The following is a 12,779-nucleotide window of genomic DNA, read 5'->3' as shown; positions in this document are numbered from 1 at the left end:
TTGTTAGCATTTCCTTTCTGATACTTCTGACATTCCATCCTTCTTAATGGTCTTCTAGGTATTTTTTGTCCATTCTCTACCACACTAAATTCCTTGAGCACAGGGATTTTGGCATGTTGCCTAGTACCTCTCCAAACACCTTAAATGTAGATAGAGGAGCTCTGTAAATGCTTGGACAAAACAATAGTGAAGACTGCCAATTTTCTTTTGAGAGCCACTAATGACTCAGTTTCGGGAAGGAATACTGTGCTAAGAAGGTACAGATGCCAGGTGACTCGAGCGTCATAGCTCATTCTTTTTTCTTCATTCTCCATATTTAGTCCATCAACAAATACTGTCAGCCCTACCTCTCCAAAATACCTCTAATCAAATCTCTTGTTCTTGTCCAGACTGCTACTTTCCTAGAACAAACCACCATTATCTCTTACCTATAATAGTCCCTTTAAATGGTTCTCTCTTCTACTCTTGACCCACCCCGCTAAATCCATCAGCCAAGTCAAACCTTTAAAAAAGTTACGTCATGCTAGTCTTCTGCTTAACTACCTCTTACAATTTCCCATTTCACTGAGAATAAAATTCAAACTGTTTCAGCCTTTGGAAACTCCATGATCTGGCCTATGCACCTCCCCAATATCATCTCCCACTACAGTCCACCTTGCTCACTGTGCTCTAGCCCTGCTGGGTGTTGGCTCCTCCTGGTTGTCAAGTTGTATCAAAGCAGAGTGACTGGGTGTTCTTGTTTCTATTGGGGTCCTAACTGTTTTTGGCTATTGTCCTAGAGCTCCGTGTCTTTAGTAGTAGAGATGACTTGGGGAGTGGCCAGAAGTAGTTCTGAGGCCTTTGAGACTTGACTCTGGGGAAAACCTTTATGGATTCCATCAGACCTCTGAAAAGTGGTAGGTCGAACAGTGAGTTTGGACTGAAAGAGATAATGGGCTTCAAGGAGGAAGAAAGAAAAACTGGTATTATTCCTGCAGCCTCTTTCCCAAGGGATGCTATAAATGTTACTGATAGAAACCAGAGCTGGAGGACAAACATCCTCCACCTTCTTTATCGTTTTGGGTGTTGGTTTAGGAAACTGGGCATCATGGCAAAAACTTTAAGGCTATCCGTTGAGTCAGATGGTGCACTGTGAACTTGATGCCATTTTCCCTATGTGCTCCTCTGAAGTCTCCCTTAGCCCTCTGGTGTTGCACCCTTAACTTTTGTACATAGAAGGGAGAGGGAAAAAACCTCTTTTCATTATTCAGATTCTGGACTTGCTTCCCTTGCTTCTAGAAGCTTCGAAATATTCACTATCCACCTCTTTGCCTTTAGGATCATTGACAAGATTAACCAGCATTTTCCCTCTTCCATCAGTTAAACAAGTCTATGATTGGTATGTTTTATCACACTATATATATAAAAACTAGAAATTTCTCTCCAGCCCTTTCTGAAAGAAAATCCTGAGTACTGCATTTCTAAAATACTAAGCATTTCCTACCCGCTGCCATGTGCAGAGCTTTCCCGAGTCATCTGTATGGTTACTTCCTGCCAACCTTCTTTGGAAAAAGAGGTGTTCCCCTGTGTCTTAAAGATTTCAATGTGAAAATGGAGAAATGGAAGCAGAGGGTCAAATGTAATGCCCTAGCCAGATGAAGTTATCACTCCCTATGCAGAAAGACAAAGAGCACCCCTGACACACACCACAGCATTTGGGAGGAGTCTTTATTTCCACTCGAACATTCCCTTCTTTTCTTATTCCCTACCCTGGGTTTCTTTTTAGCCAGGGATGGATTCTGAGGTGGAGGGTGTGGAGGGGGACCCAGCAGATTTACATGGAAGAACTTGAACTGGCTATTCAAAGGAGTGGGGGAGAGGAGGGGAGGCGGGGAGGCAGAGCTGGGTACCAAAAGCCCCTTCTCCAGAAAGTATTCATCTCTCAGATGACCCAGATTATAGCTTTCCCAGACTGATGAGAAAGCCATTGTCCTGAAAGTTCTCTTTCAAATTACACACACACACACACACACACACACACACACACACACACACACTTCCCCCCTTGGTTGGGTCTATAATAAGGAAGGGTTTCCTGATTACCAGGCTGTAAGGACCCCAGCCAACAGTGGGTGGGGGTGGGCCTTCAGAGCTCTGTGTCCCTCCATGGCGACCAGGCAGCTTTTCCCCTCTTCTGTCAGATAAACAAGCCATGCATTGTTCTGTCCCCCGGCTTGTCTGTGGGCTTCCCTTCCTGCTGAGCTTGCCAGAATGAGCTTGGGCTTCTTCGTGTGGGGCAGGTGGAATGTGCTGTTTGGAGGGAGGCTGGAAGAGCCACAGAAAATAAACAGAGCTAATCAAGGACGTTATTTTGTGCTTCTATTTATACAAATACTTGAAAAAGAGGAAAGTACCCACACTCTGTTATGGTCCAGGCCTCAGGTTGAGCACAACCACAAGCAACAGGGGTCACATTTTCCTTTTTCCCCTAACGTTAGAGCAGAGCCATGGTTCTCTTTCTGCTCATCTTCTCCCAAGTATCTCTTCAGGGGTCTGCTGGGAGCCAGGCTCAAAGACAGATGGTGCTATCGGAAGATATGGGATGACAGCTGACTAGGGCAGCTGGAGACTGACTCCTTTCAGAATTGGTCCACCTCCACCCCTCACCGCTCACAAGAGCCTTTATAAGGCCTCTCCTGGGAGCCAGCTTCTGGCTTTTCTGCTGCATGTGCCCACCTTCCTGTGCCCCCATGCCAAGTTCACATCTCCTGAGTACTTGGAAAAGAAGCAGTCATCTTTACCGTCCCCTGAGCATAGGAGGTCATACTTGATCATGTTATCTGGAACTCAGCTCTGCTAAATGGGAGAGTATGCCCTTTTCCCTCCACCACATCTCCCAAGCTCTTCCCCAAATCCCAAACTGGCTGAACCTCTCAAGTTTCTCTCTCATCTTCCCTCAACGAAGGACTTCTTGAGTATACACTGTCTGTGCCCACCTGCCTACTCCTCATCTGATGACATCCCGACTCTCATCTTCACACCCTTTCTCCCTACCTCAGCCAGCCCCAGGAACATGCTTGCACCTCTAGTCACAATTTCTTCAGCCTCACCTGGCCACTGGCAGGGTCACACTGATAACAAACCAGTTGCTCTTTATTTTGTTAGGAAGTGGGGATTGGCAAGCTTCTTCAGGCAAGCGTTTGTATGGGCTGGGTCGCTGAGCAAAAGGAGAAAGACATTTGGTGACCAGAAGAGCAAGGGAGGCTGGACACCCAGGCCTGAGGAATGAAATGAGAAGAGATTTTAACCTGACGCATTTTTTGGACCAGATTATGCCCTGGTATATTGCCACTGAAAATGTGGTTATCACACCAGGAGCATCAGTATCACTCTGGAGCTTATTAGAAAGTCAGAACCTGGGCCTCGCTGAATCAAAATCTGCATTTTAACAAGATCCCCAGGTGGTGAGTATGCCCACTACAATTTGAGACGTGCTGTTCCAGAGCATACTGGGTTTGGCGTTTGAGCCTTCTTAGACTAGTCCTTTCTCTTTTATCTTCATTTGGATCGAAGAAATCAGTTTTCTTATTGCTACTGGTACCTTGCTCATTATTGTTTTGCATACGGGTAATATTAAAAACAGCATTTACTGAGTGCCTGTCACATGCCAGTCATGTTTTATAGATGAGGAAACCAAGGTTCTGTGACATGCCCAAGGCCAAACAACTAGTGAGTGGTAGAGCTGAGACTGTAAGCCAGATCCATATGCTCCTCAAAGCTCCCAAACTTTCCCCTTTGTAATGAGGCCATTACAGTTGATAAAACTGTACAACTGTAAAGTTGTACATTACAACTGTAATGAGGCCATTATAGTTGATAAAAGTCAACCCAGACTCTCCTGTGAGATACAGAGGGAAGAAAGGGGAAGGGGCCTCCAGGCATGATTTCCCCAGAGAGGAAAGGCCCTAGCATACTTCATGTCCTAAGGGAGTTTGCATAGCCCTCTCAGGAGTCAGAAATTACTGGAATTGAGGCCAGAGGCCAAGGGAAACTGGAGTAGGGAATTAGGAGTGTTAATGAAAGAAAAACCCTGACTCTAATTCCCCAAGATAAATTAAATCCTGGTGTCGGAGCCTGGGCTTAGGGGGTGCAACAAATCCACATAGGGCTGCTCTGGATTCTGGCTACTACGCTAATCACTTAGGGCATCATTTGGAGCCTCAGTCTGGGGGCTAGGACTACTACATCATAGCATGCTAGAGCGGGAAGGGTCATTTGTGACGACTGAATTCAATGTTTTATTTTGCAGGGAGGAAACAGAAGCCCAGAGAGTGGGAGTAAGTCGCCAGAGGTCAGAGTAAATTCATGGTAGATCCAGGGATACTAACCCCAAACACCACATTTCCAGCATTGGCACCTTTTCTAGAGTTGAAGTCTCTGGTGTGAAATTGGGTTTTCTTTGCATCTGCTCAAGTCCCCATAGGAAGTGCAGACCCCTGTAAATACATCCCAAAATGTTTGTGAGCCTTCGTATCTTACCAGGACCTTCACCTTGGAAAATCTCTCAGTCACTTGCCCCCAGCTATATAAAATCAGCTGGAGTGCTACTCCTCTGGACCTGGAGGCTGCTGGTCCTGGCTTATCTGTACTTTTCTGGGGCCCAGAGGACCTGCAGAGATGGCTGGGTGGGGTCAACTCAGTCCAGGAAGCACAGGAATTCTTTTAAGAGTATGTGTCTGGGGTATTTTTCTCTCTCACTTACGTGTATTTTTAAAAATTCTTTTTAGACACCCGCTTTATCTTTCCCAAACATCATTTCCTTGCTCCTTTCCTGAGTTCTAGCAGTGGCTGGGGGCCCAGCTTCCTTATTGGCCTCTGAGCTGCCAAGGGGGTGGGCCAGGGCACAGAGGAGGTTGGAGTAGGGAGCAGGGGGGCTGTTTATGCTGCTGGAAGTGCCTTTCGTCCTTCCCTTTGCCACCAGGGTGGCTGGTTCCTAGAGCAGTGTCTTCACTCCTATCCAGCTCTTGACACTGGCTTTCATTCCCTAAGGCTGTGGCCATATCTAGGTCCACCCCGGCTGATGGTCATACCTTGCCTTCAGTACTACTCCTTCCTGTTCTTAGAACTGGAATCTGACTGTGCCTGAGCCCCTTGGATCACACTCAGCATCTTGGGCTGATGGTCCCTTGCCCCAGAAGGCCTTAACTGGAGGGCAGATGGGTCCCAGCTAAGGGAGGACGCTGGCTGGAGGGTTTGTCAACGAGAGTCTGAGCTAGCCGGATACCCCGCTCTCTCCCAAGCCATCTCTCCACCCTGGGCAACTTCCATGGTAGGTACAGCCAGTAGCCATGGCTGCTGCCACTCTTCCCCCTCTTGCTTTCTTCCTTCAATATTTCTTTCTTTTTCTTCCTAAGAAAAGCATTTTGGAGTAATGAAGGATGGGATGAGGTGTGTGCTTATTGATAGTGCCTGAGCCAGCCTGAGGAGAAAGGGCAAGCACTGGGGTCATTGCCTTCACATCTTGGCCTAGAGCTGCATGGTTGGTCATAGGCATTTTCTTACTTTTCTGTTTGTTTCTCCTCCTCTCCCTCTCCACTGCCTATGGAAGGAATGGTTTCAGCTCTAGGACTAATGAGACCTCCCTTTTCTGAGTGCTTCTTGAGGGAATTGCTATGGGAAACCTCAGGAATACAGGCTTTTTCAGACAGACTCTTCCTTGGAGAGGAGGGGTCGTGTGGTCTCCTAGGAAGAAACTGGAGGATCTGAGTTTCATTCCCAATTCTGCTGGTTATTAGCTATGTGCTCCTGGCAAATCACTTAAGCTTTATGCGTCTCTTGTTCTCCATTTGTAAAGTGGGGATAATAATAACTTTTACCCGCTGGACATGGTGGCTCATGCCTGTAATCCCAGCACTTTGGGAGGCTCAGGCAGGAAGATTGCTTGAGGCCAGGAGTTCAAGACCAGCCTGGCCAACATGGTGAAAACCCCATCTCTACAAAAAAAATACAAAAAAAATTAGCCAGACACAGCAGCATGTACCTGTAGCCTGTAGTCCTAGCTACTCAGGAGGCTGAGACAGAAGGATAACTTATGCCCAGGAGTTTGAGGTTACAGTGAGCTATGATTGTGCCATTGCACTCCACCCTGGGCAACAGAGCCAGAGAGGCCCTGTCTTAATAATAATAACAATAATAATAACTGTTTCACATAAGGTTAGAGAGATGATTAAATCAGTTAATGCATGTGAAGTGCTTAGTGCCTGGCACATCTTAAGTGTTCAATAAGTGGTCCTTGCTGTGTGTTTTCTTTAAGTTTATACCGTATGTCAGGCACTATGCTGATTGATTTCACACATGGGACTGCATTTAATCCAAAACATAACTCATGAAAAACAGATGGTGATCTTCCCCATTTTGCAGATAAAAAATCTTCAACTCACAGAAGTGACTTGCCCGTGGCAACACAACTGCAATTTGAATGCAAGTGTGCACTGACTTCAAGTCTAGGGCTATTCAGGACTAATAATAGGCCAAATAGTAGAACATATAGACAGTTTATTCTCCTGTCCCAAACTAGGGTTAGAAGGCTGTAGGTCTGGCTCCAGCTCCCTCTGTTTGGATTTTTGTTCTTCTAGCCTTTAGTTTTCTCTGTGCCCCAAAAGCCCCCACTTCCCACTTCTGTCTACTTTGGGATTATTTCCTACTCCTGGAGAAACCCTAGAAAGAGTAAGGGGTCAACCAGGCATGGCGGCTCATGCCTGTAATCCCAGCACTTTGGGAGGCTGAAGTGGGTGGATCACGTGAGGTCAGGAGTTCGAGACGAACCTGGCCAACCTGGTGAAACCCTGTCTCTACTAAAAATACAAAATTAGCCGGGCATGGTGGCGCATGCCTGTAATCCTAGCTACTCAGGAGGCTGAGGCAGGAGAATTGCTTGAACCAGGGAGGTGGAGGTTGCAGTCAGCCGAGATCGTGCCATTGCACTCCAGGCTTGGCGACAAGAATGAGACTCGTCAAAAAAAAAAAAAAAAGAGTAAGAGTCTTTGTAAGGTATGTTTCACAGTGTGGCAAGTGGATGGTACCCTAGGTGTGGGTACTCTTGAACCATCAAAAAGTACAAGTCTGAGCTAATAACCGTTATTATAGTAGCTGCTATTTACTGACCACTGGCTGTGCATCAGGTTGTGTCCCAGATGCTTTGAGAATACTATCTCTAATCCCCACAGTCACCTAGCCAGATAGGAATTGTTTCCTTTCTCAGATAAGAAAACTAAAGTTCAGATGGGTTAAGCGACTTACAGATACACACATCTAAAGTGACAGAGGGGATTTGAACCTACATCTGTCTCACTCATTTTTCACTCATTGCCTACTGGCTTGGCATGGTTAGTGAGATGAGACTGACACGCATGAAATGATGATGGGCAATATCAGCTATCATATTATTATAGAGCCAATGTGAGGGCTAGATTACCCAGAGCAAGCTTCCTGGAGGAGATGGTACTTGAGCAGTACCTTGAAGAACAGGTAGGTTTTAGGTTAACAAAAGGAAAGGGGGCATTCCTGGCAGAGGGAACAGTCATAGTCATAACTATGATTGGTCGAGGCCTTGCCAGGCCTGATTCAAAGCACTTGCATTGTCTCATTTGATCTTTCAACAACCCCATTTGGTACTATTGTCCCCATTTTACTGCCATGAAAATTAGGGCTCTGAGAAGTGAAGTCACCATCTAAAGCAACAGAGCTAATAAGTGGCAGAGCTGGGATTCAAACAAAGGTGGTCTGGCCCCAGAGCCTGCGTTAGATCGACAGGAATATCAACAGCAAAGGCACAGAATCAGAAAGGGACAGAGCTGGTTGCAGGGTGTGATTGGAGCAGAGACATGAGAGATTGAGCTGATGGGTAAAGGTACCTTATTGAAGACTTTGAAACTCTGATCTAGTTTACGTTTGATGTGGGACAGAGTAAGAAATAGGGAGCCAGTGAAGATTCTTGAATAGGAAAGTACCCCCAATTCAGTTGGTGTTTAATGTGATATGACCTAAAAGTGGTGACTGGAGGTAGAACAACGGAGATAGGCTGGCAGACTCCTGCAGTATTTGGGGCATAAAGGGCCTGGACTAGAACAGGAGCTGCTGGTGGTGGGTTCTGGGAGAAGAGCTGTGGTTCTGTCTAATGGCAACAGTGAAAATGGACGTGGGGGGCAGGGGGGAGAGAGAGAGAGAGAGAGAGAGAGAGAGAGAGAGAGAGCGCAAACCAGGGCCAGAGAAACATCATAACAAAAGACTCAATGGAATTCAGTGTGGGATTGGATGGTTAGGGAGAAGGTGGCACCAAGGCTGACTGCCCGCACTTTAAACTCAGAACTCAAGAATCCTAAATATGGAAAAAGGCTTGAAATAGGAAAGATATCCTGTTTTCCACTATATCATCAGTGCCTAAAAACGCAGGACATAGTAGATACCCATGGTACATAGTACTACTACTGGTAGATGCTTGATAAATAGTTGTTGACCAGATAACTACCTGGTAGGAGCAGCTGGAGAGATTTCCTGGCAGTGTGGCTTTGTGTGTAGGACTCCAGAGCAAGCATAGCCCCCAAGGTCTCCTTGTGCCTTCAGCCTCCCCTCTGGGCACTCTGAAATCAATAGTAGAACAATGTGATTACAAAGCTAGGGGCTTCACCTGGCTTTCCTCCGCTTAAATCTTAGCCACTGTTGCTGACCTGTGGCTCTGCTTCCTGGCCTTTGACAAACAGCTTCCCCTGTCCTTCCTCCTATACTTCCTGGTCTATGTCTGGCCTATTACCACTCAATCCTTGTTTTCCCCAGCAAGGCCATTCTTCCGAGGACTATCCTTTTAGGCCTTAGCCCTCTAGAGCCTTGTACTACTGAGATCTTCTGTGCTTCTGCTGGGGTGAAGGGCATTTCCAGCTAGGATGGAATCTTCCAGCTTGAATGTGATCATGAATGCTCCTGGGAGATGGAGAGCTGGTTTATCTCACGATATAGCAAGCTTGTTGAAGGCAGGGGCCCTTATCCTATTCAACCCTGTACTACCAGTGCCTAGTCTGGACCCTGGCACAGTAAATATGAATAAATCAATGAAAAAATAATTTATCTATTTATTTCTGTATCATCTACTTATTTATCATGTTTCTTGTACTCTGCCATTCATCTCTTTCTCTCTCATCCATTTCTCTCTACTATGTATTTCTCTACAATCTTTCTCAGAGTTTTCTCTTTTTCTGTCATTTATTTTCCTCTCTGTCATCTTTCCCTCTTATCTCTATCATTTGCCTGGCCCTTCCACCATCTCTCTCCATTCTCTCTCTACTCTCCCTCCTTCTGTCATTCTCCCTCCCATCAATCACCTTTTTATCTCCTGGCGTTATCCATGCCCCACATGTACTCCACCACAGAACTCTTCCCCACTTGCAAGGGTGGCAACTGCTCATGCAAAGTACGCCAGGGGACAGGGATGGGTCCTGTATGTGGCAGTCAGTGCAAAAGTTGTGGCTGCATTCAGGGCCGTGGCGTTAGACCTATTTCTCTTTATATACTCCTGACCTGCTGAGCAGTCAGTCTCCTCTGTCAGCGTAACATGGTGCCATTTGCCACTTTGTTCTATCTTCCCTCACAGGAGTTGGGGCTTCCTGCCACCACTTTGCCTACCAACTCAGGTGTCTCACCTCTGTACCCATCTTATCTTTCACTCTGTCAATACCTATCCCATGCTTTGTTTGAACCAGCTCTGTCTCTCCCATTAATCTGTAAACTCTCGAGGGCAAAGACTGTATTGGATTCATCTCTGTAATCCCAGAGTTACCCATAGAGGACACACAGTAAACATACAACAAATGCTTATTCAATGAATGGCTAAAAATTGGAGAATTGACAACCCAGTTTTGACCTGTTCAAACTTTTCAATCACTTGCCCATTCCTTTCTCAGAGAAAAAATGGGAAGATTGACCAGATTGATTTTCTTTCTCAAAGAGAAGTGAGGATGTGCTCACTGTTCATTGGGCAGCAGCACTCATTTATTCCACAAATATTTATTGAACACCTACTATGTGTCCAGCACTGTGATACATGCTCAGGATACTCTTGTGAACAAAGCAGCCCTATTAAGCTGACATTCCATATCTCTAGAATGAAGAAGATTTGAGAAGAAGGAGCTCAGGAGAGCCACTAAGATTCCCACACCAGTTCCTTGCAAGATGTTCTACTTTACTGAAGGAAAAGAGGGGGTGGGGCGGAAGCTGCCTGGGAAGTGATTTCAGTTCTGGTTTCTTAAGCCCACTTCCTGTCCCTTTCTTGCTGTAGGAGGAACGCCCCTGTCAGTAGGCCGCACTCATGGCATGTGGCCAAGCTGCTGGAGGGATGCCCTGAAGCAGCCACCACCATGCATTTCCCTTCCGAAGCCTTCAGCTTGTCCTGGCATTCTGGCTGCAACACAAGGTGAGTCTAGGGCCCTCCCCTCAAGACAGGCTGGAGGGTAGACAACTTGGACACTCCTCCTCCTCTGCTGTAGTCCCTGTTGGATGTTAGAGCCTCAAGTACTATAACGGAAAAACAAGTGGGAGTCCAGAGTACCTGAGTTCAAGTCCCAGTCTCTTGCTAACTCGCTGTGATTTTGGGCTAGTCCCTTTCCTTCTGGACAACGTTTCCTTGAAATACCTCATTGGGCTTACAAGACACCACACTGTCCTGCTTTTCATCCTAATTCACTAGCTGTTCTTTCTCCGTATCTCTTTTCTTAATTCCTTTCATTCTCCTGTCTCTTAATATAGGAGGACCCCGGGGCTCAGTTCTGGCCTCTTCTCTATCAATGGTGACTCACTGGTGCCCTTATCTGGTCTTTATTACCTCTGTCACATAGCCAAAGTCTTCAAAATAGGGAACTCCCTGAATAACCATTGTTGAAACAGTTGCCCAAGAGGCAGACAACGTTTTCTTTAGGCTGAGAGCCAGCAAAGGTGCTGCCCTTCACTGCCTTTTCCCTTCCACAAGATCTTCCCTCCAAGAAGAGATTTCTGTTGGAGGTTCAGAGAAACTAAGGGTTGAGTTTACCCCAATTTGGTGACTTTATTTGGAAACCAAGGGCTCAGGGCAGAGGCAGTTTTGTTGTGGAAGAATATGCAGAAATACACTTTGACATTCTTGAGCTTGGCTCCTGTTTGAGTGAGGATTTGTTTTTGTTTTTGTTTTTTTCAGCAAGAATAGTGGTGGAGTGGGTAGCAGGTTCCCTTGCCAACAAGAAATTGATGGATTCCTTGCCCAGAGAACAAGTGAGCCGACTGGCTAAGGGGCAAGGCAGGGAGCAAGAATGAGCAGAAGCTGACCTGAGGGTCTCATGGGCTGCTGCCACAGTTCAAGTCTGGCTTTCTAGACTATGGCCTTTCTGAGAGCAGCCTGCAACCTCTGAGGTTCTAGTCAAAGGGAGTTACTGGCATGACTTGGCTCAGTTTGGCTTTGTGTGTGGGAAATGGTACTTAAAATTGAAGATTGCATCTGATCCTAGCCATTCCCTTGGTCTTCCAGGTTTGGCTTTGCTGTGGGAGTTGGGGGAGGCGTGGGTGGGCAGAGGTCCCTATACTATCAATACTAGTATTAGAGAGGATCCTGATGACAAAAGCTAATAATCAAGAGAGTAGCAGCTGCTATGTATTGAACCCTCGGTAGGTACCTGGGCTGTGGTAAGGACTTTACATTTACTATCTGCTTTCATCTACACATCAACCCTCTGATATAGCTATTACTATTATTCCTATTTAAAAGGCCACATGGCAGTAGTGCTAAGACATTGGACTCAGGCCTGATTCAAATTCCAGCTGTGCTTCTTTAGCAGCGTAGTGTTTGTCAGTTTACTTTACCTCTCTAAGCTTAAGTTTCTTCCATTGTAAAGTGTAGATAATAATCTGTCCCATAAAGATGGGAACAATAGACACTGGGGAATACAAAAGCTGGGAGAAAGGAAGTGGGACAAGGGTCGGAAAAACTACCTATTGGATACTCTGCTCACTTCCCAGGTGATGAGTTCAATTGTACTCCACACCTCAGCATCATGTGATATACCTTTGTAACAAACCTGTACGTGTACCCCCAGAATCTAAAATAAAGGTTGGAAAAGAAAAAAAAAAAAGATCTGTCCTCTTCAGCTTGGAATGAAACCTTGTAAAGTGTCCGGCACATTGTAGGTCCTCAGTAAATAGTCAGGATTGCTATTATCAAGAAAAGAATAGGGGAACACCTGAATTACAGCCCTGCCTGTGCCAGTAGTTAGAGCTGGGTGTTCTTGAGTAAATCACCACCTCAAAATCACTTCCCTTTGCTGGGCTTGCGTTACACCAGTGGTTCTCAAAAGTGTGATTGCTGGATGAGCAAGCGGCACCAGCAGCACCTGGGAAGTTGTTGGAAGTACAAATTCTCAGGATTCACCGAGACCTAAAGCTCTAGGATGAGGACTAGTGACCCGTGTTTTAACAAGCCCTCCATGTGATTCTCATGCACATGCTCAAGTTTGAGAATCGCTGATTTATTTACAAAATGGTCTGGCTACAATTGAATCAGTCCTTTAGGGCACCTCTCGAATGCTGATATTCTGTGATTGTCTCTTTTGGCAGGGAGCCACATGCTGACTCCCTAGGGACAGGGACAGCCTAGAAGCAATTTCAGACTTGGTAATGTCAAAGAAATAGAGGATAACCCCCATAGAGTTCTCCCATTTTTAGTCTTTGGGGTGTTTGCCCATCTTTTTTCCATATATCATCTTGTGTCCCATTTTACTAAGCCCCTG

The 12,779-nt window shown here is 46.0% G+C and overlaps 1 protein-coding gene across 8 annotated transcripts in view; it reads left to right on the top strand.

Moving 5' to 3' along the window:
• SHROOM4 (shroom family member 4) overlaps positions 1 to 12,779 on the top strand; it is a 243,873-nt gene that overhangs the window by 168,754 nt on the left and 62,340 nt on the right. For 7 of the 8 annotated variants that reach the window (XM_021933011.1, XM_021933010.2, XM_021933008.1 and 4 more), the window contains exon 3: positions 10,307 to 10,441. In XM_021933011.1, the coding sequence (XP_021788703.1) occupies positions 10,307 to 10,441 (135 nt within the window). Of the gene's footprint in view, positions 1 to 4,893; positions 5,309 to 10,306; positions 10,442 to 12,779 lie in introns of those variants that run through there. The other variant, XM_021933012.2, reaches the window with a different exon arrangement.

This window comes from Papio anubis, chromosome X (assembly GCF_008728515.1).
Source record: "Papio anubis isolate 15944 chromosome X, Panubis1.0, whole genome shotgun sequence".
NCBI lineage: Eukaryota > Metazoa > Chordata > Mammalia > Primates > Cercopithecidae > Papio > Papio anubis.
The sequence above is the reverse complement of the archived record's forward strand: the minus strand, read 5'-3'. Positions and strand labels throughout refer to the sequence as shown.